The sequence below is a fragment of the Dermacentor andersoni genome, chromosome 1 (genome assembly GCF_023375885.2).
Source record: "Dermacentor andersoni chromosome 1, qqDerAnde1_hic_scaffold, whole genome shotgun sequence".
NCBI classification, from domain to species: domain Eukaryota; kingdom Metazoa; phylum Arthropoda; class Arachnida; order Ixodida; family Ixodidae; genus Dermacentor; species Dermacentor andersoni.
The window spans coordinates 65,664,759-65,689,965 of record NC_092814.1 but is presented as its reverse complement, the minus strand read 5'-3'; the positions used below and the strand labels follow the sequence as shown (position 1 = coordinate 65,689,965).

General features: G+C 43.7%; 1 protein-coding gene across 4 annotated transcripts in view; it reads left to right on the top strand.

Annotated features, from left to right (window-relative positions):
- Positions 1-25,207, top strand: part of LOC126545417 (dnaJ homolog subfamily C member 7-like) — a 127,680-nt gene that overhangs the window by 99,427 nt on the left and 3,046 nt on the right. For all 4 annotated transcript variants that reach the window (XM_055061567.1, XM_050193288.3, XM_072285925.1 and 1 more), the window contains 5 exons: positions 4,062-4,215; positions 5,561-5,725; positions 23,110-23,201; positions 23,296-23,369; positions 24,154-24,300. In XM_055061567.1, the coding sequence (XP_054917542.1) occupies positions 4,062-4,215; positions 5,561-5,725; positions 23,110-23,201; positions 23,296-23,369; positions 24,154-24,300 (632 nt within the window). The remainder of the gene's footprint in view (positions 1-4,061; positions 4,216-5,560; positions 5,726-23,109; positions 23,202-23,295; positions 23,370-24,153; positions 24,301-25,207) is intronic.

The window sequence follows — 25,207 nt, the reverse complement described above, 5'->3', positions numbered from 1 at the left end:
TTTTGCTCCATTTTAATGTTTACTTGTGCCCAGTTGATGTTTTGAAATATTAAGATATTTGAACAATATTTGCATTTACGAATAATGACTATTTGATTCGTTATTTGAAAGTTCAGAATATTTGCACACCCCTACATTCAGTGATTGTGTGCTGCCCTCTGCACAAAACTATTATGTCTGTGGCTTCCTGTGAGCTGTCTCCTTCCTTCCTTCTATCCGTCTTATCTAGTTCTCCTTTCTTCCTCATCCTCCCATCTACCTTTATTCGCCAGGTACAACCTGGCACCAGTATTGCACCATCCTATAAACCCCCACTCGAAGAACACACCTCATAATCTTTATTTACCCACTGTTTACACATTAATGTTAATTGGAAGAATATTAATCACAATTTGATCTTATTCACTCAACAAAACTTTTGATTGCAAGCAGTTTTGTACACTGTACATATAATACATAACACAGTAGAACCTCGTTGATATGTTCCCATAATGTATGTTTTCCCGGCGCCAACGTTCGCAATCGAGAACATAATTTTGACGGCTCATACGTTCCCGGAAAACGTTTTTTTTTTTTTGGCGCCAATGTTCAGTACATCGCGAAACTGCAATCGTATGATACATTTTCTGGCCACTATGTCCCATGCAAACAAGAAAATGCGCAAGGTGCGTGCGATCGCAAACAGTATATAGCTGCCCACTGCAGCAGCTGCACCCGCCTCGCCTGCCCGTCTCATGTGAAAACACCAGCGCACACTCAGTTTCTCATTTCAGTACCATCAGATCTTCTCTGGGGTCGGCACACGCGGCATTCACAACTATTGCCACCAATCCTATTACGATAAGCATCTTCGCCTATCTGTCTCGCAGCGCTTGGTGCCATCGGAAGCGTAGTGCACGCTTTTAACAGGTGATCACCAAAACTTGCCGTGGCTCCCTGCTGCAGAATGCGATCATATACGTTTTCTGGCCACTAGATCCCATGTGAACAAGAAAATGCGCGAGGCGCGTGCGATTGAGAATGGTATATTAGTGTTAAGAAGCTGTAGTGTTGCCCTCTCTCGAGTGACGTCGTGGCCTGGACGTCGCTCGCTTGGCTGCCGCGTGTGCTCGCTCCCTTCGTGCATGCTAGGTGTATTAGTGGACCGAGCCACTCTTATTGAAGGATATGTCGGCATCTTTCTGCTGTCATGCCCAAACCAAAGTTTTTTCTTCAAAACCACGTGAGTCGAGGTAATTTGTATCTTGGATATCGCAAGCAGTGTAGTGTTGAAGGGGTCTTCTGGTTTCGCATTCTATATATGCGCCATGTCTGTCCATAAATTTTTCGTAAATAGATTTTCTGCAAATTCAACACGCAAAATTGTGTGTGATGCTCCGTTAAACACTTTAAATTCCCTTAGCTATGAGAGACATTGCATTTTGCATAGAAGAAAAATGTTGCGATATGGTGTCAAAATTACAAATACGTGTTAGGACACTAACTAGCAAAGCTTTCATCATGATTCTTATTATTTTGGTGAGTTATTGTCAAGTATGACCCCTTTATTATTGCGTAAAAGGAAGAGTTAGGCGTGTTTTGCATGAAACAGTTTGCAACTATACTTTCACCGTTCCCTAAAACAGCCGCCCAGGAAACACATTGCTCATGGCTGTTAAAAGGATAGCTTATGTATAATATGTATATGCTTTACAAATATCATGACAGCAATCACCTGAAAGAAAAGTTTCGTAATTAAGATCGAGAGCCAATCAACTGGCGCTATGTATATCCTACCACTGTGGCTTTCATAGTGACCTTCAGTAGCCTTTATCGACAATATGGCATACACCTCATACAACGGCAGGAACCGACTGTTGTTATGGCGGGACACATATTGTTCTCGAAAGAGATCTGTTGTTCACTGCACCTTCGAATTGAAACCATGATGCAGTTTTTTTACAGCACCAATTGCAATGCCTAAGGTATACATGAGGACCTATAGCGCAGATTAGGCTGCCTTGATAAGGAATATCGAAACACTTTCTGCCTCGCCACATCTCGATCTGTGTGCAAACAGAACTATTCGCTTCGTCAATACGTAAAAGAAAACCTCGCATACCCGCCTCATAAGGAAGACACCACAAGCCTCGCATGAATTCACTTGATTTTTGACCTCCGCCTGGGAATAATGATATCTTCAACACTACTAATGAATAAGGCTTCTGCTTCTTTCTGGCTGCAGCCATATGGTCCAAAAGGCATATTCCACTCACATTTAGGCCGAGCAGTCTGTGTCAGTTTGCCAGACATGTTCATCATGTCTGTTCCTCAATCAAAAATAACCAGTAAATTGCTCAAGTCTTGAACGTGCAGCACAGAAAAGGGAATAAATATTGGTACATTTCTTTCCGTATGCTGTAAACAGCTGTAAGCTTCAATTACCTTTACTTCAAATTACCGCTGCCTAAAATTAACGGTGAAGAATGACCTAATTTTGAGAAGCAGTTAAAGAAGCAATTGATGCTGGTAGAACCTAAACTTCAGTGTTAAAGTGTCGTGTTACTGCCAAGCGTTACTGTGAAGAAACGCAAAATTCTCATATTATACCATGAACCACTCGTCGTGAGCAAACATGTTCTAGTGGATTAAAATCAAGGTAAATTTTGTGGAAGCCATATAGCCAGCATTTGTGAGATGCTTGTTGCATCACGGCAGGCATGATATCCTAACTGGATTCTTATGTACTGTTTTTGCATTTATGCTTTTATTATTCACATGAGCTACTGTAAAGTGTAGATCCATGCATGAAAAATTCGCAATGGGCTGGTCTGAGCTTCTTCGGCTGGCACTGTACCGTTACCTGTGAGAAATGTATTGTCGTCTAGGAAATAAGCTCATTCAATTATTTTTTGCAAAAGAAGATATTGTAAGGATATATTTGAGACGACCGTCATAAGTATGCAAACATAGGGAACTTGGCCGAACAAATGGAAACACTGCAGAATGCATCCGGACATCGCCTGAACTTCAGCAGACGACAGGCGCAAGTCCGTACCCTGATGTCACGCGAGTGGCATTTGCAAGCGCCCCTGTAGGTCATTCTCGGTGCTAATAGCTGCCTGTCTTATGTGAAAATGACACCACGCACAGTTTATTTCGATACCAGCAAATCTTCGCCTGGGTCATAGCACGCCGCATTCACACCTATTGCTGCCAACCTTTTGCAATAAGCATCATCTGTTTTACAAGTGCGTGGTGTGTAGTGCCATTGGTAGCGTACTGCAGGGATGCGTCGTCGTTCCCTGCTGCAGGTGGCGCGATGTTGGCATCACATGTCGCTTCGGTGGCATCCAGAGTCGCCCACCAGCTTGATTTCATTAAATTTTCCTGTCACCCTCTTAAAACCCCACGCAATTGGAAAGCAACAAAACATATCTTGAGCCGCCGGAGCATCACCAGATCCATACGTGTTGGAGTCTCGTGCCTCAACAGTCTGCGTGACGCTGCGCATTAAGTAGATGTCAACAGTAGTTGAGCATGTCAATTTTTTTAGTTACTTTGAATCGTGCATTTTTCCAGTTGGTGCACATTTTTTTTTTTAAACGTGTGAATAAGGTTCTGCTGTATATGTGCACTGCATCGCCAGTGCAGCCATTCCACTGCTGCCACTGTTCATCTCTGCCACGAGACCTTGACACACGGTTATGCAGTGCAACAACTTCATGTTCTGCCCCTCTCGCCAGCAGCCCACATCCTTGCCTGCTGCTCAAAAAGCATTGATTTTCTGAATTTAAACCTGTCTAGTGGTCTGCACAATGCTAATGCATTATAAAACTGTACACACAGCTTTCCAGGATTAATATTAATATTTTATTTCCTTGCTGTTTTCTGACTGGCCATTGTGCAGCTGCGTTGCTTGAATATTTATGTGTGAAAAATAAATTACTTTAATATTCCATTCAAGCCTTGTTCTCACTTCTGGTGATTAATGTATTTATGGTATGTTCTTGACAAGTGTTATATAATGTTTTGCTTGGTTTTGTATGCATTTGAATTTAAAATTTACCTTTATTTTTCAGCAACATTATGCGTGCTGAACCCACAAACGCAGATGCCATGTATGTAAGAGGTTTGTGCTTCTACTATGAGGACAATATTGAGAAAGCTCTCCAACACTTCCAGCAAGTTTTGAGACTAGCACCAGACCATCCCAAGGCGTCTGCAGCATACAAGGTGTGTACTTCTTTGTTTCAAAAGCACCTTCCACAGCCGAATGTGCCGTACGCGAATTTTTTTCTTCGTGAGTACATTACGCGCATTGAAAGAGTTTCTTCTGTATGAGTAATTAATAATATTGTTAATATCGGCAAGTCTGTGGAAGTAACGCAGCCATGTCCACTTTGAGGGGACAGAAACAGAGATTGGTGTGCTTAGCTGCCAGTGACATAGAAACACATGGCGGGTATGCTGCGGAAACTGCAGCATTTGTCTTCACTACTTCCTAATATGGCACGTCTCCGCTAAGTGTGGGCGAATATCTTAGCTGTGTTACAAGCATCGGCGTATGAATAGGGTGCACTTCTAACGTATCAGTGTAAACATGGCTATTATTGTTGCCGCTCGTGATTTGTTGCGTGCCCACGAGTACAGACAAGAAGAATCAAAAGGCGCCTTTTTTGTTGTTGTTGACTACAACCATTATGAAGCCTGCAAATAATAAAGCCAAGGCAAGTTTGGTTGTAGCTTTTTTTTTCTTTTCATGGGAGTGTGGAAAGTGATGAAAGGAATAAAATGGGGCATCTGTTTAAGAATGTTGGGTTCATGCAGACCGCTTGGTATGTCTTGAAGAGTCGTTCGCATAGCATTCGACAGCATTCGACAGATCGTAAGCGCGATCATCATTAGCTAGACTTCGCACACGACATATCGCTGTGGCAAGTTCGGGTTGCGATCATTACATGGGAAAGAAAAAAATTGAATTTTGACGACAAAATTCAGGGGTGCGATCATTACGTGTGTGCGATCATTATGCACGTAAATATGGTATTTTGATGCGAAAGTGCGAGATGGCCCATTGAGCGAAAAAGCAGCTGCGTCTGTAGAAGCGAAACTTCCCATTGGCTGCAATGTCACGTCACTAGTGCACGGGGCACGCTCTTGATGGTGGCTCGTGCTTGCTTGTTGTTATTAAAAAGTATGCTGCTTTTGTTTTTCTCTCTCTCTCCAGCGAATGCGCCGTGATTTGTAGATTTGAGAAATAACAAATGAAAAAAAAAATTTACATTTTTGTCTCCAAGACCCAGATTGCATCCTTATTGAAAGGTTCATGAACATAATTATGATATGCACATGTGCCTGTTTTGCAATTCATTGTTCTAAACTTCTTTTTAATGATTGTGAGAATCCCCAGTCTAAGCACTGGAGAGCTAATAGACAGTTTTAGCAGAGCGGTTACGGTCCGCTCCGCTCAGACCGGCATATCCTAACAATGTGTTACTAGTAACAGAATGTTTGAAGTCCTTAAAATGATATGCTGCCCTGGATCTTGTGTTAATTCTGTTTCTTCTTGCTTTTCTAGAAAGCACGTCTACTAAAGTCAAAGAAGGATGAAGGCAACGAGGCATTTAACAAAGGGAACTTCCAAGAGGCATTTAACGTCTACACAAGTGCTTTAGAAGTGGATCCAAACAACAAACTTGCAAATTCAAAATTGTACTTCAACCGTGCCACTGTCTGCTCAAAGGTATGTTATGTGTCATCCACAGCTAGTACTGACTGTTAGGCTGGAAAACAGAAGAGCCGCCATGCGTGGTTTAAATTTAAACCAACTTCAACAGACTTGCAACCTTATGGCACTCTACGAGTTGCTTCAATCTACATAAATGATATCTTTTGCAGCATTTGGTCTGCCATTCCTTTAATCTGAAAGAAAGGCAATTATGGTAACGATAGAATCTATACGTTTTTTCTTAGGGCATTTTTCTGTTTTAATATTTCATATCATTTATTTATTTTTATTTATTTATTTATTTACATACTCCCAAGGCCTGAGGGCATTACAGAGAGGAGTGGCGCGTACATACAGTGCAGTCCACTTATAACGATATCAAGAAGAATGAAAAATCCCATCATTATAACCGGTCATTGCTTTATCTGGACTGCTCTAAAAAAATGCTGCTGAACATACCTTTGTAGCTCCAAAACCAAATTTACCACTTGCGATAAAAGTCGACATTGTAGAAAGTAGGCTTTGAAAAATAAAACATTTATTTATATCTCTAAACAGAGTGTCAATCATTAGGTGCACTGAAATAGTCCGAAATCTACACTTGCTTTTGTGGAAGTTTCAGGTTCACAACTGCAGTGTGCATCACGTCCAACTGCTGCGCAAACACCAGCGGCTATAATTTAGTGTGCACAAAATCAATGAGTGACGCAATTGTCAACAGTGCACTTTGGGTAAAACATTGGGGTTGGTGTCGAAGACCAGCCTTTGTCAATCTTGTCGTCACTGGCACTGCTGTTGTCCCCTCTGTCGCACAACGCCACCATCTGTCGTGACAATGATTGCTCTGCGGAAATTTTTCGCAGAACGAGGCCGTGCACTCAGAAACTCCTCCTCGAAGCACCACCTATTTTATCACTAGTAGTGACGTAATCCCAGAGTCCAGTAATGTCGGCGGCTTCTACTGTGTTGGTTTCACAGATGGGGGGTTTCCCACTGGCGCACAAGGCCCTCCTTTTCCATTGTTCGGCATGGCCTTCATGGTTGTGGTGCTCCCGGTTTTCAAAACCGTTGATATCATCAACTGCGCGAGCTCGTACTTTGAGTCTTGCAAAATTTGCAGCTTCGTCTCAAGCGGCACAGCTTTGCACTTTGTCAGTGCGCCTGCTGTTGCTTCCGCAGCGCATTTCCGCACTCGCTGTGAAAGAGAGGGAGATTGTAGAAAGGGAGCCCAGGCACAGTTCGCTTCTCGCTTTTTTTCTTTTTTCTTCCGGACGCTTGCCGGCGACGTGGACGCGAAGCAGCTGGCGCCATCTTGTGGCACACTGCACCAACTTGTGATACTCTCCGTGGTTTTCGCCATAGAGTTTCATAGAATAATTACTAGAGGGAACTGTGGCGCTAGTGTCTACAGGAGCTGCAATGGGAGTGGTTGTACCAGCATGGGAATTATGGGAAGTACATGGATTTGCCTAAACTTTGTCCTGGCTTTAAGCGGGTTTGTGACTTTGTAAGTTCGTCATTTTCAACAATGTACCGTGTAAGGAATAATTAAATGTATATTATTAAAATTGTCTGACGGCAGGATTCAAACACAGTACCTCTAGCACGGAGCCCGATATTGAAACCATTAAGCCACGGATGAATACAATGACAAGCTATGTGAGACACCCTTATGTATTTATCGCGAGCATGCCAGTGCCCTGAGACGCTTGGCACGTTTCGATTTCGCCACCTCGACAAGCTCAGTTGTTGAAGTTAGCAGTGATTGTGTGTGTTTGCAGCGACTCCTGCACTTCGAAGAGTATAGATTGCTGCAAAATTTACGACAATGAAGGCATGTGGCGCGTAATACGCAAAGCCACAAGAATGTCTGAACCCTTGAGCATGAAGGTCAGACAAATCCCTGTACTTCCCATCATTCCCATCGTGGGTCAATGACTGATGCACCAGAGTTCCCTCTAGTATTATTGTAGGAAACTCTATAGCTTTCGCAATCTGCTCACGGGTGGGACGCGCTGCGCGGTAATGGCAGCAGATAGGAATTCACGTAGGCGAACTTTTCGTCCTGTCTCGGTTAAGGGGAACTTAGCAACACAGATTTCACACTTATTCTGCATGGAAAACGCCACCGAAAAGGCAGAATTTCGATCGTTATATCTGATATGCGGTGAATAACATATCATTACATATATTTTTTTCTCATAGCCCTAATGCATAAGTTGATACTCTTAACAGCTCATTGTTATAAACGATATATCATTATTGTGGTATCGTTATAAGTGGACTGCACTGTATGTCATCGTTGCCAATCTTCTTGAAATTGGTGTCACATATGGCAGCGATGTAGGCAGGAAGGTGGTTCCAGTCGTCACCAGTGCATGGTATAAATGATTAAAAGTAAGAGTTCGAGTTGCATGGTGGTACCCCCACCTTCATTTGGTGATCGATATGAGGTGAAATGTAGGATGGGTGAAGGAACAACTCATCTTTAACCCTTTGAGGGTCGAATTATTTTGAAAAAAACTTTCCAAGGTGGTCAAATTATTTTTTTGCGGATCTTGAATGACCAAAATGTATGAAGTCGGGAATAAATAGTCAAAAATAATTAGGAACAGTATTTTGGTGTCGGCATCACTCAGAATTGCAAAATGTTCAATAGTATTTCCGAGCGTGGTACTCCTTGTAACACGGGTCTGCGCACAGCGCCTTATCGCAGTCTGCACACCTAAAATGCGTGTCTGTTCTCTTGAAGCGAGGAGTTGTGTTGGCGCACACATGCCATCTCTGCGTGCGGCTGCCTTGGGCAGAGGTCTGAGGCACCCTCTTGCGTAAGCGCGTTGCCGCGGAGAGCGAGAATACCTCGCGAACGGCGCTGATAAGCAAGTGGTGATAACCAAGCTAAGAGAAGTGCCAATCAAGATAGAAATCAACTTCCACCGCCCCTGCGAGAGCGTGCCGACAAATAGAAAAACAACGCTTCGCGCGCCTCCGTTGTGATGACGCGGCGGAACCGAAACCGCGAAAGCGCGTTGCCACTAAGAGCGGGAATACCTCGCGAACGCCGCTATAAGCAAGCTAAGAGCAGCGCCAATCAAGATAGAAATCAACTTCCACCGCCCTGCAAGAGAGTGCCGACAAAGAAAAAAATGACGTTTCGCGCGCCTCCGTTGCGATCACGCGGCGAAACCGAAACCGCCAAAGGGGCGTTGCCGCAGTCTGAGCGACGTGCTGAAGCTAGCAATCAGCTCTGTTTATCTCCCCAAGAAGGTAGCACCAATTTCAAACGCATCTTGTAAGTGCTAAGAGGTGGCAGCACCTCCCGATGAGCGCTCATCGTCATATGGCGCGAAATTTCAAACGGGGGGTCGGAACCGTACCCGTACGGCAAAGACCTTGCGGGACAGAAAACCGCCGCCGTACATGTACTGCAAAAACCTTCAAAGGGTTAAGAATGGGATGAGTGTAGTAAATCTTATGAAAGAGGCATATGCATATAAACTTACAATGTGCTGCAAGGTCTGGCAAACCGAGCGTCAGTTTCATTGATGATACGCTTGTGTGAAGGGCATAATTTGAAAAAACGAAACGGGCGGCCCTGTTCTGAAGGGATTCAAGAAGATGTGTTACAATAGCTTGACCAGGGTTTCAAATGGAGCAGGCATATTCGAGCTTGGGACGTACCAATGTTTTATAAGCTTGTGACTTAACGTGAACAGTCGCACTGGAAGAATTGCGACGTATGAAACCGAGCATGCGGTTAACGTTATTAAATATGTATTGGAGATGTACGTTCCACTAGAGATTACTAGTGATATGTATACCAAGGTATTCGTAAGGTGCTACAGAGGTTAATGGTGTGTTATTGAGGGCATAGTTGAGAGAAACAGGGCAAGAGGAAGTTCGTGAGTTAGCATGCCTTTACATTTATTAATCTTAAGGGTCATCAAAGAATCGGAGCACCAAGAAGATATGGCAGTAATGTCAGATTGCAGGGCAGCATAATCAGAGGCATTAGTGATGACGTGGTAAATTACGCAGTCATCGGCGAAAAATTTTATAGAAGTAACGAACTTGGAGAGTTCAATAACAAAGATTAGAATAGTGGACCCATAACAGACCCCTGAGGTACACCAGACTGCACAAAAGCGATGGAAGAGTCATGTCCATTAGCAGATATGTATTAGATGTGGTTAGAAAGGAAGCATTCAATCCGGTGCAAGATATTAGTATCAATATTAAGGTTACGCAACTTAAGGAAAAGCAATTTATCAGATCCAGAGTCGAAAGCTTTCGCGAAACCCATGAATATGCAATCTATTGTTAGTCCTTTGTCTGCAACACTAAATAAATCATTAGTAAAAACCAGGAGCTGAGTGCCACATGAAAAAAATTTTCTAACGCCATGCTCCTAGTTAGTAAAAAATGAGTTTGATTCCAGAAAAGTAATAAGATGTGAGTAAATGACATGTTCCGTGAGCTTACAGGGTACGCTGGTTAATGATATGGGCCTATATTTAAACATAGAGTCAGTGGCACCTGATTTATGCAGTGGAACCACCTTCCCTCCCTTCCAATCATTGGGCAAGGTGGATGATTCTAGTGACTAAGTAAAAATGTGCGACAGTATTAAAGAAGAATACTTCACCGTATTCTGATCAATTTCTGCGGAAGATATTTTTACCTTTGTAATCAAACTAGCAATACCAACAGCATAAAAAAAAACAGGGTTCGTAGGAGTGTAATCAGCAAACGGTATGTCAAGATAAGCATGGGGTGATGTAGCAGAAAACAATGACACGAATACATTAATATTTCGCAGCTGTTATCGGAGGCTATAGTAACACCATTTTCATCACACACTTCAATTGAAGATGACTTCTTGTCACTGACTATATTTCAAAATTTCTGCTGGTTATCATGAAGAATTGAAGGCAGAGTAACTTGATAAAATTCGCTCTTAGAAGGTGCAATAGCTTGCTTGTATATTCACAGTAAGCAGTGACATAGGTGTGCCAACGCTCTGCATTATTGGCTGTCTTGGTGCACCGAAAAAGTATCTTCTTTTTATTTAGCAGACGTTTAAGACTTGCATTGAACCATGGTGCCTGTGAGTTAGAGGTGATATGTTTAATTGGAATGAATCAATGAATGCGTGAAAGGAAGTAGTACTTCCTCCTTAAATAGGCACCAATTTTCTTCAATGGTTCTTGAGTGGAAGTTAGGAAAATAGTCAGTGATAAACAATTCTAACGCTGGGTTTATGGAATCAAAGTCAGCATTTTTATAATCACAAATTTGTTTGGACAATTTAATAGAAAGAACAGAAGCGCATAAGTCAACCTGCATTATACAATGATCACTCAGACCAGGCAGGTAAGTTATAGTAGAAACAAGGTGGGGTGTTGTTGTGAGGAATAAACCCAAGATATTAGCAGAATGTGTTGTGCACAGAGTTGGTTTAAGAACGGGCTGCATTTAGTTAAAGTCCAAACAAATATTGATGAAAGATGAGCACTCGGATGAGCAAATTACTACTGAGGGAAAGTCAGTACATCAATTAATAGTAGGGTAGTTAAAGTTGCCTAGGATCAATAATGGATACGAGGGAAATCTTAGGGTTAGACTACTGAGCACATCATGAAAGTCTGAACAAAACGCGTTACACGAAGTGGGCGAACGATAACACAAACAAAAAATGAAGTCCCTGTGCCTGGTGCATATATGCGTGCATACTAATTCAAGAGGCGACGAAAGGGCTATGTTGCTGCATATCATCCCATCACTGATAGCTATCAGTACATCCCTGCCAGTGCGCTGGTCACAAGCATATCGAAAACATTTGTAACTACTTTGAAATGCCAATATTTCGCAGTCAGTAATTTTACTCGAAAGCCATGTCGCAGTCAGCACCACAATGTCAGCTTCACATGTGTTGATAACTGAGGACAGCTGGTCACGTTTATTGCATACACTGCTTATATTGGAATACAGGACGGAAACCGATCTTTCTTTAGTACCATGGGGTGGCAATAACTGTGGTGTACGGAAATTGCTTGAACTGGCAGTGGATATGTTAGTACTGTTGGCAGTCGTGCCATCAGAAGGATTCATTTCACGTACTTGGTGAGCAACATGACAGTATACAGTACTTCTTGTGAATATACAGTTTATTGAAATGAAGCATGAATTGTTGGCCACTGGCCTTTACCAATTCAACTAGGTTTTTACGCAATTGACGCATAACCACGCAAAAAGCTTCACCAACGGAGACGCTCGAGTTACGGAGTTGGGAGCATTGGGAAATTATATTTTCCCTTAGTTTTGACGAAGCAAATTTAACAATAACGGTTCGTGGTCGTTTCGCGTTGTATCAGCCTAATCTCTGAGCACAGGAGAAACTAAGATTTAAAGTTCTAGAAGGGACTTCGCATATATGATGTTCAGATTGTGTCCATGTTTCAGATGGGTTGTCTGCGAGGCCATAGAAAATAAGGTTATCCCGACGTGATCTTTGGAGCTCATCTAAACGTGAATTCAAAGCAGTGGCGGGATCGTTGACGGCTTCATTGATAATGCCTGGCAGATTCGTAATACCTTGGGATGTGTCGAATGACTCAAAAAGGGACTCAACACCAGCAAGACAGGTAGCCAAGTCAGATACCCTTTTATCCAGTTGCTCTTGGTTATTTTTGGCGAGTGTAAGCATATCGATCAGCTCAGCATGACAAGCTTTTGACTTAGTTGACAAAGCAGTGATAGTGGCGAGGACGTCGCCATTCTGGCCGGCCCAAGGACTGGGGTTCAATTCCACGTCCCCAGACAGAAGTAACTTGACTACACATACACATTCGCTGGCAATGTCAAACAAAACAAGTGGGCCAAGGAAGAGCAGCAAATAATGACTCCTAGAATGTCTAGCGTGCAAAGGCTGTTATCTGCTAACCTGCACAACGAAGCAGAAAGGATTTTAAGGCAACAGCATGTTTGCCGCTCTTCCCTGGCCACTGAAGGAAGACAACGATTTCCAGGCTTTTATATGAGTGGCAGAAGCCGTTGTCATCGATGATGGTGCCCTCTCGTGAATCTCAAGAAAAGCAGTTGGTGCTACATTCCGATACGAAGCGCCGCCGTTGACAAGATCCACCATGAAGAAGGTTGATGACGTAGTTGTGACGACAGTTGTCCTACCGGGAGGCAGCCACGTGAAAAGAGCCATAATCTGCAAAACAAAGCTGAAAGGATTGTAAAGTGACAGCATGTTTGCTGGTTTTCCCTGGCCACTGATGTGCCAGGGAAGAGCAGCAAACATTTAAGTGCTTATACTTTCTTTATTGAACATAAGCGTGATAGTTTATATTTTCTTGTGAGTGTTATAAACTGCAAATAAGAATTGAATGTTGGTGTGACATGTTTTTTTTAGTAATGCAGCATGCGTATCGAAACATCTGTTGTAGTGTAACCCTCCTACTGAGTCCCGCCTTAACTTGAAGGCACGACTTGACTTGGTCAAATCCGGCACTAGATGACATCTGCTGTGAGCATGCCCAAGATGCTTATTGCATTTCCTTCGGCTCATTCATTCGGCATTATCTTGTGCCGGACGTGACCATGCGAAGTCATGGCTTCTAAGTAATGCGCATTTGTGAATATGGGGGTAAGTAGAGCAATTTGAGATGCCCTGTATTATGATGTCCTGTAAAGTGACCTGTTCAGTTGACCTGTATTAATCCAATCCTGAAGGGATCAATTATATTAATTATCCAGTGATTCGTTGCAATGCGCCGCTGATTTATTTGACAGTATTTGCTCCCTTTCTAACACGCCCCTGATTCAAATGTGCACCTACTTCTTATGAGTTGAAATGGAAAACGAACATAAAAATGACATTAGAGCACCTAAACGTAGTAGACGTCCCCAGCATCGCAAAAAAACTTCCCCAGCATAGCAAAGACAGGCACGTTCATGGCAACCAGATCAAATTCTCATTACACTGAATTTCAGGCTCGAAATTTGTTTCAGACTCGAAAAGTTTTGGTCTACAATAGAAATGTATGGGTGCTTGTGGACACTGAGTTTGTGCAGGATATACTAAAGCCAATTTTGGCACCCTGGATGTTAAGCTAGTCTACTGTCTTAGAAAAAATGGCACCTGAATGTAATACCAGTATCACATGGCCACTTTCAAACACAATTGAGCTAGATCCGGAGGCAATTTTCGTACCCATTTCCGCGGAAGAAAGGTGCGTGTAGAGTCGGGTAAATGCAGTGATTGGTATGGGCTTGCAGAGAGCACACAAATTAGTTTGCAGTTGTGCCTTGTTAATACGGACTCATTGGTTCCCAATCAATACTGTTCCCAAATCTGGTCGTTCATCATGATGAATCTTTATGTAAAAACAAAGTGCAGTTTTGGAATACCACTGTAACTAAAATTTGTTTCTGTGCATTGCACTGTGCATTGCATGATGGAGCTTTCACTCAAAGAAAGTCAATACAATAGAAGAGAGGTGCAGTGGGGTCAGCTACAGCTTGCTGACAAAGGTGGCACGTAGAATAAAAATATGCTCTGTGTCCAATAATATTTGCACGCAATGCTGTTAGAAGAGCTGAACATGAAAGGCTTAGATTGTCTCTTGAAAAGCACATATACTTCAAGGTGCACATGAGTACCATGTGGTTGCCATGGCAGCAGAGACGCTAGTTGATGCAGTCGTTCTGGCAGCAGTGTGTACTGCCACCAGTGGCGGACCACCAGTGTGTTCAAAGTTTTAGCTCCTTTCATTTAGATGAGGTCCTGTCCACGCTGATGCTGTCCATGTTAACCTGAGAAAAATATGTGGACTTCTACGAGCTTTCTGCATTTCTGCCTTGTCCATTGTCCAAGCAGCGACATTCCAAGTAAGCGCAAATGCATTGGAAAGGCTTGGTGCCTGCAAAAATTGCCCATAATTTGAGTCAACCATATTAGCGACGGTCGTAACAATAAATCACTTTATTGGCACACACTATATGCATTTCATCAATTTTCACATCCACTTTACTCCTTCACACCAAAGTAAGAAAAAAAGACAAGAGTGGGCTTGTTGGTATGGTAAAACCTCGTTAAACTGTAGTTGGGCGGAGCTCGGAAAAAGATTGCACACTTACCTACCTGTCAAAAACTGAACTCAGAGTGAGTGCAATGAAAGGGCAAAAAACATGCAGTATTCATTCATTTTGCGCGAAAAAAGTGTTATTTTCGTTTGATGCCACAGCAGCCTAGCAGCAACGACAGTGGCCTCATACTTCCTTAAGCTGCGAACCAGCTTTTCTGCCAGCCCCCTCTTCTCAGCAAACACCGCATGAGGTTGACATAACGTGCAGCTTCTGCCAGTGTCGGGCCTGAATCGCCTTTGCTGTCGCTTTCTGTGTTGTCCTCATTACTGTCGTTAGGCAAGACTTCAGCAATAACAGAGGCAACGATGGCGAAAAGTTGAACGTCGTAGCCGACATCTTTTCGCGATCCCAGCAGCTCTGCCAAGCATCTTCTCCTTCGTATTCAAAATGCCATACACTGTAATCAACGGTAGATCCCTCTCACGTGCCAGCGCCAACTTCGTGCCACGTTCTATAGCACGAACAGTGTCCAATTTTTATTTTATGCTGAGCACCCAGTTTTTGTCCTAGCTTGCACGACACTACAACACAGGCCACCACTAGCCAGCCACAACGCTGTCTGGCTCTGCGCTGAAATGATGTTAATGTGGCTTCACGCTTCCAAGTGCCTCCTGCATTTGCGCTTGTAGGCCGTTCTGATCTCTGAGGCTCGTTCTGCTGCCTGGCCAACCTACCGCCATGATTGTGCTATGAAAAGTGCAAACGCTACATGTTAACCGATACGTACACAATAAGCTGCTATGGTTTATGCAAATACGAAACGCGTTATGTTCAATGGTCGCTGAGTCATGGAATTGACATTACTACTTTTAAAACGAAGCTACTGTTTAAGTGGGTGCAGTTTTACGAGGCTTTATTGTATTGCATTGCTAGAGCTAAAGCAAAAACGCACTCCGAGGACACTACACTGCAAATGACACCACAAAAGCAAGAAATGTGCAGATGCTGTATCATCATTTTACTCCTTCAGAGGAGAGACTAAATTATTCATTTGTGAAATCACATTTAACCTTACGTACTATAGCAGGATAGGGGAGCGCTTCCACAGAATGAATGCTTCAGAATGTGAACATCACCACTGTACTTAAACCATTGCACCCTGTGCAAGCACATTTTTTAGCTAGCATCAAAGGTGCCATGCTCTGTACTGTAATTCTGTGACGGGTGTGTGTACAACGGTTTATGAGACAGCAAAACCATTTTTTGGTTGTCTGAAATTTAATTCTAAATAAAGGGAAAAGTCTCGCAGTTGAAGAAAAATTCATCCTGGTCCAAGACGAATATTTCTTCAGCTGCGAAGCTTTTCTTTCAAGGAGCCCATATGGGTTTCCATTGTAGCAATTGCTACAATCGGGTGGATGTCTGATTTTCCCTTTATTCATTACTTTTCTCCACCTTGCGGGTTTTTGCAGAACTATTACGTCAAGCTCTTGCCTTTGCTTTTAGTTGTTCACAAATTAGACTTCGCCCTGCCATCTGCTAGTCGTCTGGTTAGCTCACATGGTAGAGCGACTGCCCCGGAAAGGCGGTGGTCCCGGGTTCGTGCCCCGGACCAGGACAAATTTTTCTTAAACTGCGAGGCTTTTCTTTCAAGGAACCCATATGGGTTTCCATTCTAGCAATTACTATGATTGGGTCAGTGGCCTAGCCAGAAATTTTATTTGGCAGCGGCTCATGTTCCAGCTCGGCCTCCTCCTTATAAAATTTGTCGAGGCACCAAATACATGAATAATAACTGCATTGCCATTGCCAAAGATGCTGCAAACGAATTCTTGAACGCTACACACTGTCCAAACAAGTAAAATATGATTTTTTTTTTTTTTTCACAAAAGAATATACTCAGTCTCAAAAATTGTGCCCGAAATAACTTATATCAATGCTTCCATGTATTCTCTCTATTTAATAAGTAAATAAAATATCACACGAACTTTAGAACTATATCAGTTTGAAACCAGCAAAGCAGTGCATGCCGCTGATAGGAAAAGTGTAAAGGCCATGAAATGAACAAGTTGAGGCCAAATATTTTAATCAAACTTTGTCATTGAATAACCTTGTTTACAGTTTTGTACATATGCAATGGCCAGGGAAAACTCTCAGTGATGCTGTCCTTTGTTCAAATGTATTGTCTCCAATGCTGTCACTGGCCGTGCATTGCGATTGCACCGAAGTTATAGTCACAACAGAGAGCACATATAAAAAGCCCTTCTGCAAAATATATGAGGGCGAGTCAAATGAAAGTGAGCCAATTTGAATATATGACAAATGGGGTACTTTATTTAAAAGTCTTCATGAGCATTTACACATTTGTCCCACTGACTAACGAGTCGAGCGATTCCAGTCTCGCAAAACTCCTTGGGTTGCTGCTTCAAAAAGTATGTAACTTACGCTTTCACGTCATTGTCTGACATAAATCTGGTTCCCTTGAGCTGTTTCTTCAGTTGCCCCAAAATATGGAAGTAGCAAGGTGACAGGTCTGGGCTGTATGGCGGATGTTGCAGTGTTTCCCACTTGAACTTTACCAGTTCTGTATTAACCACATCAGCGACAAGGGGATGGGCATTGTTGTGGAGCAAGATGACCCCCATTCCTCAATTTTCGGTGTCGTTTGTTCTTGATTGCGACGCACAGCCGATCTGGCGTTTCACAATATTGGAAAGGGTTGATAGTCTCTCCAGGTTTAGCAAATTCAATCAGTAATGGCCCCTGATGATCGAAAAAAAAAGTCAACACCTTTCCGGCAGAAATGACGGTCTTTGCTTTCTTTGGGGTTGGTGGATTCAAATGTTTCACTGTAAGATTTGCCGTCATATTTCAGGCTCGTAGTAGTGGCATCATGATTCGTCCTCGGTCACAATTGCAGACAAAAACTCGTCACCCTCATTGTGGTACCGGATCAGATGAGCCAAGGCAGTGCCGAACCGCTCAGTCTTCTGGCGGTGGCTCAAAATCTTGGACATCCATTGCACACACGAGAGCCCATAACCGAGATGTTCATGAATTATGGTGTGACCTGGACCGGGACTGATGTTCACACGCCCTGCCAATTCATCTGTACTTATCTTCCGTTCTTGTCTAATTAGCTCATCAGCGTTTGCAATTGTGTTGGGGGTGATTCATGGTGGCTTTGGCCCGGTCTTGGATTGTCTTTGCAACTTTCACGTCCTTCTTTGAACCGTTCGCTCCAACACTTCACAGTGGCCAATGAAATGCAATTTTCAACGTACACGGCAGCCATGCAGCAACTAATCTCTTTTTGGGAAACACCTTCAGCTGTCAAAAACCTGATGACACCACGCTGTTCAACTTTTGGAGCGTCCGTTATGTCACACAACCATGTTCAACCCAGTGTATGCGAGCATTAAAGAACATTTATTCTCACACCTGCGTGTCACTTGTAAATGAGAGATGCCTGAGATGCCTTGCAGATAACAAACAGAACCATTACTGCGCGGGATCAGTTGGCTCACTTTCGTTTGACTCGCCCTCGCACATGAGAAATGTGAAGATACAATGGAATATACAAATGCGAAGATACAGCTTGATAAAGGGCAAAAAAGTGTCACTGGAAACAAAGTTCACTGCACGTATACACAAAACTGTGCAACAAGATATTTAAATATATGTATAAGTCTCCAATAAATCTACGTATCTAAGATAAAGTCAATGTATATAATGTGCCAAACAAGGCAAATATGCATGTTTCGCAACCACAAATTTACAGATCACAGCTCCTCTTCCCTCCACTCCCCCTGATGTATCGCATGCGACAGGAGGCGGCGCGCTTCCTTCCCGCTTTTTTCCCTTGAGCACACAATACTGAGCCATCATCGTAGGCTCACCCATGCCACCCTCACCCCCCTATGCTTTCACTCGCACATACAGCATGCGGTGCGCGGTCACGAGTTATCGCCCTTAGACTTCATACAAAACATGAGGGCGACGGCGATGGCAGTAATGCGCCTAGAGTGTTCATATAATTGCTACCGCAATAATTTAATAAGAGTATCCGGCAACTGAAGCGTCCCATGACTCATTACTTTCTGCAAAAGGAGACGAAGTTGCAAAATCGAACTTTCACCGTGCGACAATTTGCTGCCCCGCAACAATGTCTTTTTTTCTATTGTGGGGCGGGGTCACGGAAATGAGAAAATGCAAGGAAAGCATGTTTTCCACAATCGAATGCCTACTTTGGACACCAAGTGTAGCTACCGAAGGAATGCCGAAGAAAACGCGAGACGCTCGGTCCACAAAGAACCATACGCATACTGCCTCGTATCATGCACCAGCACGACAAAATTTTCCGGAGAGGTTTCGCTCGGGAGAATGTATTGCAATCCATTGAGTCCCCGCAGCAGGGTTGCCAGGTCGTCGGAAGAAAAAGTAGCCGAAAAATTCCAAAAAGTAGCCAAAAAAGTCACCAACTACGACAAAAGCTTTAATAGGTAGCCAAAAATCTAGCGACGATATGACAAACATTTGTCCATTTTTAATGCAAAAATCAAAAAGGACAGACGAGAAAGACCTGTAGCTTCCTGCTGCACTAATGACAAACAAAAATAACAAAACAAAACAGTAGTCGTTTTGTTTGTTACAATACAGAATATTGTATTGTAATTTACCATACTGTATGACCAACTGATGTTCTTTGATAATTTCGGGCCACACACTTGTGTGCTTTCTCATAGCCAAAGTGGTATCGCCAGTTGCGGTAGAATGAACATGCTGAGCACGGTCCTTGCACAGATGGTTATATTAACTCTATGCCACTATGACTTCACTTTAAATGTTCCCGCGAACTCTGCGATGTTGCACACGTTCTCCACTACCCTTGTACGCAGTCGCATATAGTCGCGTAGATGTTGGCACCTGTAATGTCGTGGCTGCCATGATGTGTTTTTGGTTGTTGCAGTCGTTTATGACGCGAAGAACCATGGTCTTCGAGATTCTCTGTAAAGGTAACCATCGCTGGGGTGAAATTAAGACATCACCTATTGCTTCCGTCCTTCGAAGGACGCAAAAGCATTGCCTATAAGATTGGTTACCGTATTTACTCGATTGTGACGCACACCCGTTTTCCGTGACCAAAAAAATAAAAGAAACGATAACCTCGATTGTAATGCGCATCCTTTTCCCATGACAGAAAAAAAAAAAAGAGTACAATACCGCGCACCTCGTACTTTCGTATAGAAATACTATTTTCTCTCATTTGGAAGAAACAGATTTTTTCCCAATACACTAAAGTTGCAATGAATAAAAACACAAATAGAAGCAGCGTGCCTTGCCGCCAAGATTTTTACTGCGCCGGTACGAGTCGCGTAGGGCAATAGATATCACTCGTCGCTATCAGACAACTTCTTATCGCTATCAACAAACCAAAGCATTTCATACTTGGTGCCCTCCATGGCATTCGAAATCCCGCACTTCTTAAAGGCAGTGTTGACCATGGCAGCCGGGATCGTGCACCATGCATTTTTCACCCATCCAATAAAGTCCTGCAGCGAGGCATGCTTCATTTTATTGACGGGCGGGAATTCTTGGCAGCCACTGACAAGCCATTTGGCGTTGAGTGCCCGAATCCTATCTTTCACTGGCTTGCTCAAACAAACATTGAGCGGCTGGAGCTGCGATGTCATGCCGCCAGGTATCATGACAAGGTCGGTGTTGCATGCAGCCAGCTTGTCTTTGATGCACTGGTCAAGGTGGCACCTGAATGCGTCGAGCACAAGCATCTCACGCAGACCCAAACTGCCGCCGAGTCTCTTCCGCCAAACATTATCAATTCAGTCAGCGACCAAGTTCGTGGTCATCCAACCTTTTTCGTTTGCGCGCACAATCACGCCACTGGAAAACACTATTCCTTTCCGGAGCATCTTTTGTCTGAAGATAAGATATGGGGGTAGCTTGTGCCCATCTGCAGTGCAACAAAGCATTGTGGTGACTAGTTTTTTCGTGGCTGGAAGACAAAACGCGCCCTTGCTTTGCCCCCTTCTTTTGAACGGTTGTGGTGGCAGGCATGTGAAAGTAGAGAGGCGTCTGATTGGCATTTCCAATCTGTCTGAAGTGGTAGCCGTTTCAATGGTGCAACTTCAAAACGTACCGCTGAAGTCTAATTTCTCTTCATATTCTTCGGGCAATTTTTGGCATATCCCTGTCCGCCTTCGAAGAGAAAAGCCTTTTTTTTTTTCCATAAGGTTTGATAGCCAGCACGTGCTCGCTTTGAAGTCACTCCGCATTAGCCCTTTCTGTAGGGCTAACTGCATCGCCCGTACTTTGAGCAGATGAGTCCTCTCAGGCCGCTGTGCCGCTCGCTACTCTTGCACGTATCCTTTGAGCAGCTCTTCTATTTCGGTGAAGCGGCCCTGCTTCAGTCCACTGAAATCCTTCCTTGTTGCTTTGCTGGCGAAAATATCCTCCTTCTGTTTGCCCCAGTCCCGCACGCAAGCTTCAGAGACTCCGAACGCCCGTGATGCGGCCCAATTTCCGTCAGTCTCCACGCACATGGTAACGTTCCTTTTAAATGCGGCATCATGGTGGACTCGGTGTGTCTTCACAGTCGGCGCTTCCATGCCGATTGAACAAACGTATAAAACGGGAAGACAGGCGGTACACTAGGTTACACCAATGCCTGGTTACACGTACAATATGGAGGTATGCACATGAAGGAAGCTACGGCAGTTAGGCTAGAAGCGCGTACGAGGCGGCCATTTTTCGAATGCTGATGGCGATATGGTAACGCGGATTTAGGGTCGTACTCGATTTTAACGCGTATGCAATTTTTGGACCCGTTTTACTGGAAAAATGGTGCTTGTTAGATTCTAGTAAATACGGTAATTCCTGTTACTCAGAGGGAGCCGCTTGGGCCTGTGCAATTATCCGTCAATGACAGTCCCGAAATGCCTAAGGCATTGATTTCAGCCAATGAGCGTTGCATATGAAGCATCTCGGGCAGTCCTGGACAGCCCAGGGTGACAAGTCGAAGAGGCCCACTGAGAATGTGGTGGCTATGATGTATTTTCACCTCCTGAATTTGCTTCCAGAGCTTGCAAGACACAAAAGCGTGACCTTGAAGATCTGACGTTTGGGGTAGTTGCTTCGAGGGGGCCGTCGGGGGTAGTGCTTTTCGGCCACTATCTATACCAATTACCACCAACAAAAGTAGCCATAAAGTAGCCAAGTCGCCAAACACAATTTTCTGTCGTCAGGAGCCTCTAAAAGTAGCCAATTTGGCAAGAAATCGTCAAATATGTCAGCCCTGCCCTGCAGTGATGACGATGAGCGACCATGCATTGTTTCTTTTTCTCGTTTGCTAGCCAGAAACCATCCAACACTTTTCCAGGCGAAAATTCACTCGGCGAGAGAAAAACGAACACACATCGAAGTGCGCTGCGCAATGGTCGGGGCAACACGAGGAAAACGTATGCACTCTGGCGGGCTCCGGCAGCCCCAGGGTAGCGAGAACAAGAAAAAAAAAAAAAAAATGAAGAGGCTCAATGTGTCCTCGAGAATAAAAGTCAAAGTAGAAAAATAAATAAGAATAGTTACCTTTACTGGCTTTAGTGTCTTGATATAGTTGCTTTGGCACAGGTGAAAAAAATATGTTATTATTTTCTGTGACATGACTGCAAAAACGAACCACCACATCACTTTGTCTCATCGGACCTCGTTGCGTGCTTTGTCAACTTGTCTGATTATGTGCCGATTTGACTTGTCTTGTTGTGTGGTCCGATGTACGACTTTAGAAAAGTTAATGCACCTTTTGCATCAGAAGTTTGAGAACATTATACCCATAAAGTTTGAGAATTGAAATCCATGAGCTCCGTAGATTCCGCGGCCTTAGCGAGATGCCGTGACGAGGCCGCTCGCCATGAAAACGCCCTTGAAACTTTGTGCTCGGGTGGGGCTCCTTGCGTTATGTGACTCTGGTGCATGGGCGTTGCCGTGAAATCCAGCTCAATTTCGCACTGTTTGCGCTGAAATGTCTTTTCGAGCTTGAAAAGGACGTTCTAGACAAAATTCAGAATGATTTCCAGCACTGGGGGTTGTTTTGGTCGGCGGTGCATTACAGCATGAAAAAATTTCAGGGAGGGGGAAGCTGAAGCCCCATAGACCCCCCCGCTAAGCCCCTAGATTGGGTGGATGCCTAATTTTCCCTTTATTAATTACTTCTCTCCACTTTATGGGTTTCTGCAGAACTATTATGGCAAAATTTAATTCTGATGGTAATGTTTTCTCCTGGCACACAGATTAACAAGCTCAACCAAACAGTTGAAGACTGCACTACTGCGATATCTCTGAATGAGGATTACCTGAAGGCTTACTTGAGGCGGGCCAAAACGTAAGTGTTGTACATACTACAAAGGGCTGCTTGTTCTGTACATTATGAATGTGGACATACTATCTACAAAAGGTTTCCTTCTATGTATTTTCAGCTACATGGATCTGGAAATGTATGAGGAGGCTGTGCGGGACTACGAGCGTATCTTGCGGAAAGACCATACTCGAGGTGCTTTTCATTTTTTTACTGGAGTTTCATCACCATAGCAGTAGTATGTGCAAGTTGAGGGTTCCTGAAAAAAAAAATACAGAAAGAAAAACTGCAAAGCTTTTTTGCACCACCCTGTGGAGGAATTTGCCAAAGCCATTGAGATGTCTCCCAATAATGACATAATGATTGCTTTTCTACTGATATGGCAGTCATGCATTATGCTGCTTCAATTATTTCTACTTCCTCCTCTCTACAACATTCATGATATGCACTGGTGCTTTGTTCACACATCACTCACCAGTGTTAAATCACTTGCTTAGCTACATTATGCCATGCAAACACCATGCCATATTGTGCCCAACACTTGCCCTTACGCTGAAGCTCTCACAGTCTACTTCCCACAGTGCAACCAGATGCCATACAGGCTAAAATTTTCCTACAAAGTGCAATTTCCTGCTTAGGTGTTTTTTTTTTTTTTAAATGCCTTTCTTCTAATTTAGCGTTAAGATGTGTATCTGATGCAGAGGCTGCATAAGATTTGAACTTCATTGTGCTGGGATGTAGTAGTGGAAAGCTGGCCTAGTTAATACGCTACAAATGAAAGTCGCAAAGCATGTTGAAATGCATTGCTGACTGTAAAGTGAGTGAGTGGGCTGGTGGGTGGGGTGAGTGAGTGAGAGTGTGTGTGTGTGTGTGTGTGTGTGTGTGTGTGTGTGTGTGTATGTGTGTGTGTGTGTGTGTGTGTGCGTGTGTGTGCGTGCATGCATGCGTGCCTACATTTATTTTTCTCTTGGCTTCTCAGAAAACAAACGATTGCTAGATCAGGCAAAATTAGAGCTGAAGAAGAGCAAGCGCAAGGACTACTACAAGGTTCTTGGAATCCCAAAGGATGCAACTGTCGATGACATCAAAAAGGCCTACAGGAAGCGTGCCCTCCTACACCACCCTGGTAATTGTTCAATATGTTTATTCGGGTTATAAGTCAACCTTCCCAACACAGGCAAGCCTCTGTTCAGGCATCTGAAAGTATGAGGGACATTTCGACAGTACGTTTCGTCATTTATTTTCACGCGGAAACTTTATTGCAAAAATAAAAAATAAAAAATACACCCTGTCATTATGAACTATACACCTTGCACTATTTTTCCACATAGTTGCCACTGACATTGAGACATTTGTCATAGCATGCAATCAGTTTGGAGAAACCACTCTGGTAAAACTCGGTGCCCTGCTATGCAAGGAATTGTTGAATTCTTGCACAGCCTGCTCCACCTCAGCATTGTTTTGGAAGTGACGTCCCGGGAGCACGGCTTTCAATGCAGGGAACAGGTGAAAGTCCAATGGGGCAAGAACGGGGCGCTGGGCGATCCTCTCTCCCATCCGAAGCGACGAATCTCATCTTGTGTGAGCCTTGCTGTGTGTGGTTTTGCATTGTCGTATAAGAGCACAACACCTTCACTCGAGGGCCCTGGTCTATTTCGTCGAATGAGACCCGAGTTTGGTGAGGGTGTTGCAGTAGCATGCCACATTGATGGTCCCTTCATGAAGGAAATCAAGGAGAATCACACCTTTTGGGTCCCAGAACACTGTATTGCGGCCATAACCTTTCCTGCGAAGGGTGACATTTTGAATTTTTTCCTAACTGGTGAACTGGGATGCTTCTACGTCATTGAGGTGGCTTTAGTTTCTGGGGTAAAGTGGTGCACCCATGTCTCATCACCTGTGATGATTCTGCACAGGAACTCATCTCCCTCTCGCATGTACCTTGTCAAGTGATCGAGGTTAATTCCTATTCTTGCACTCTTGTGATCTGGGGTCAGACTTCTCGGCACTCATCTTGCAGACACTTTTCGGTA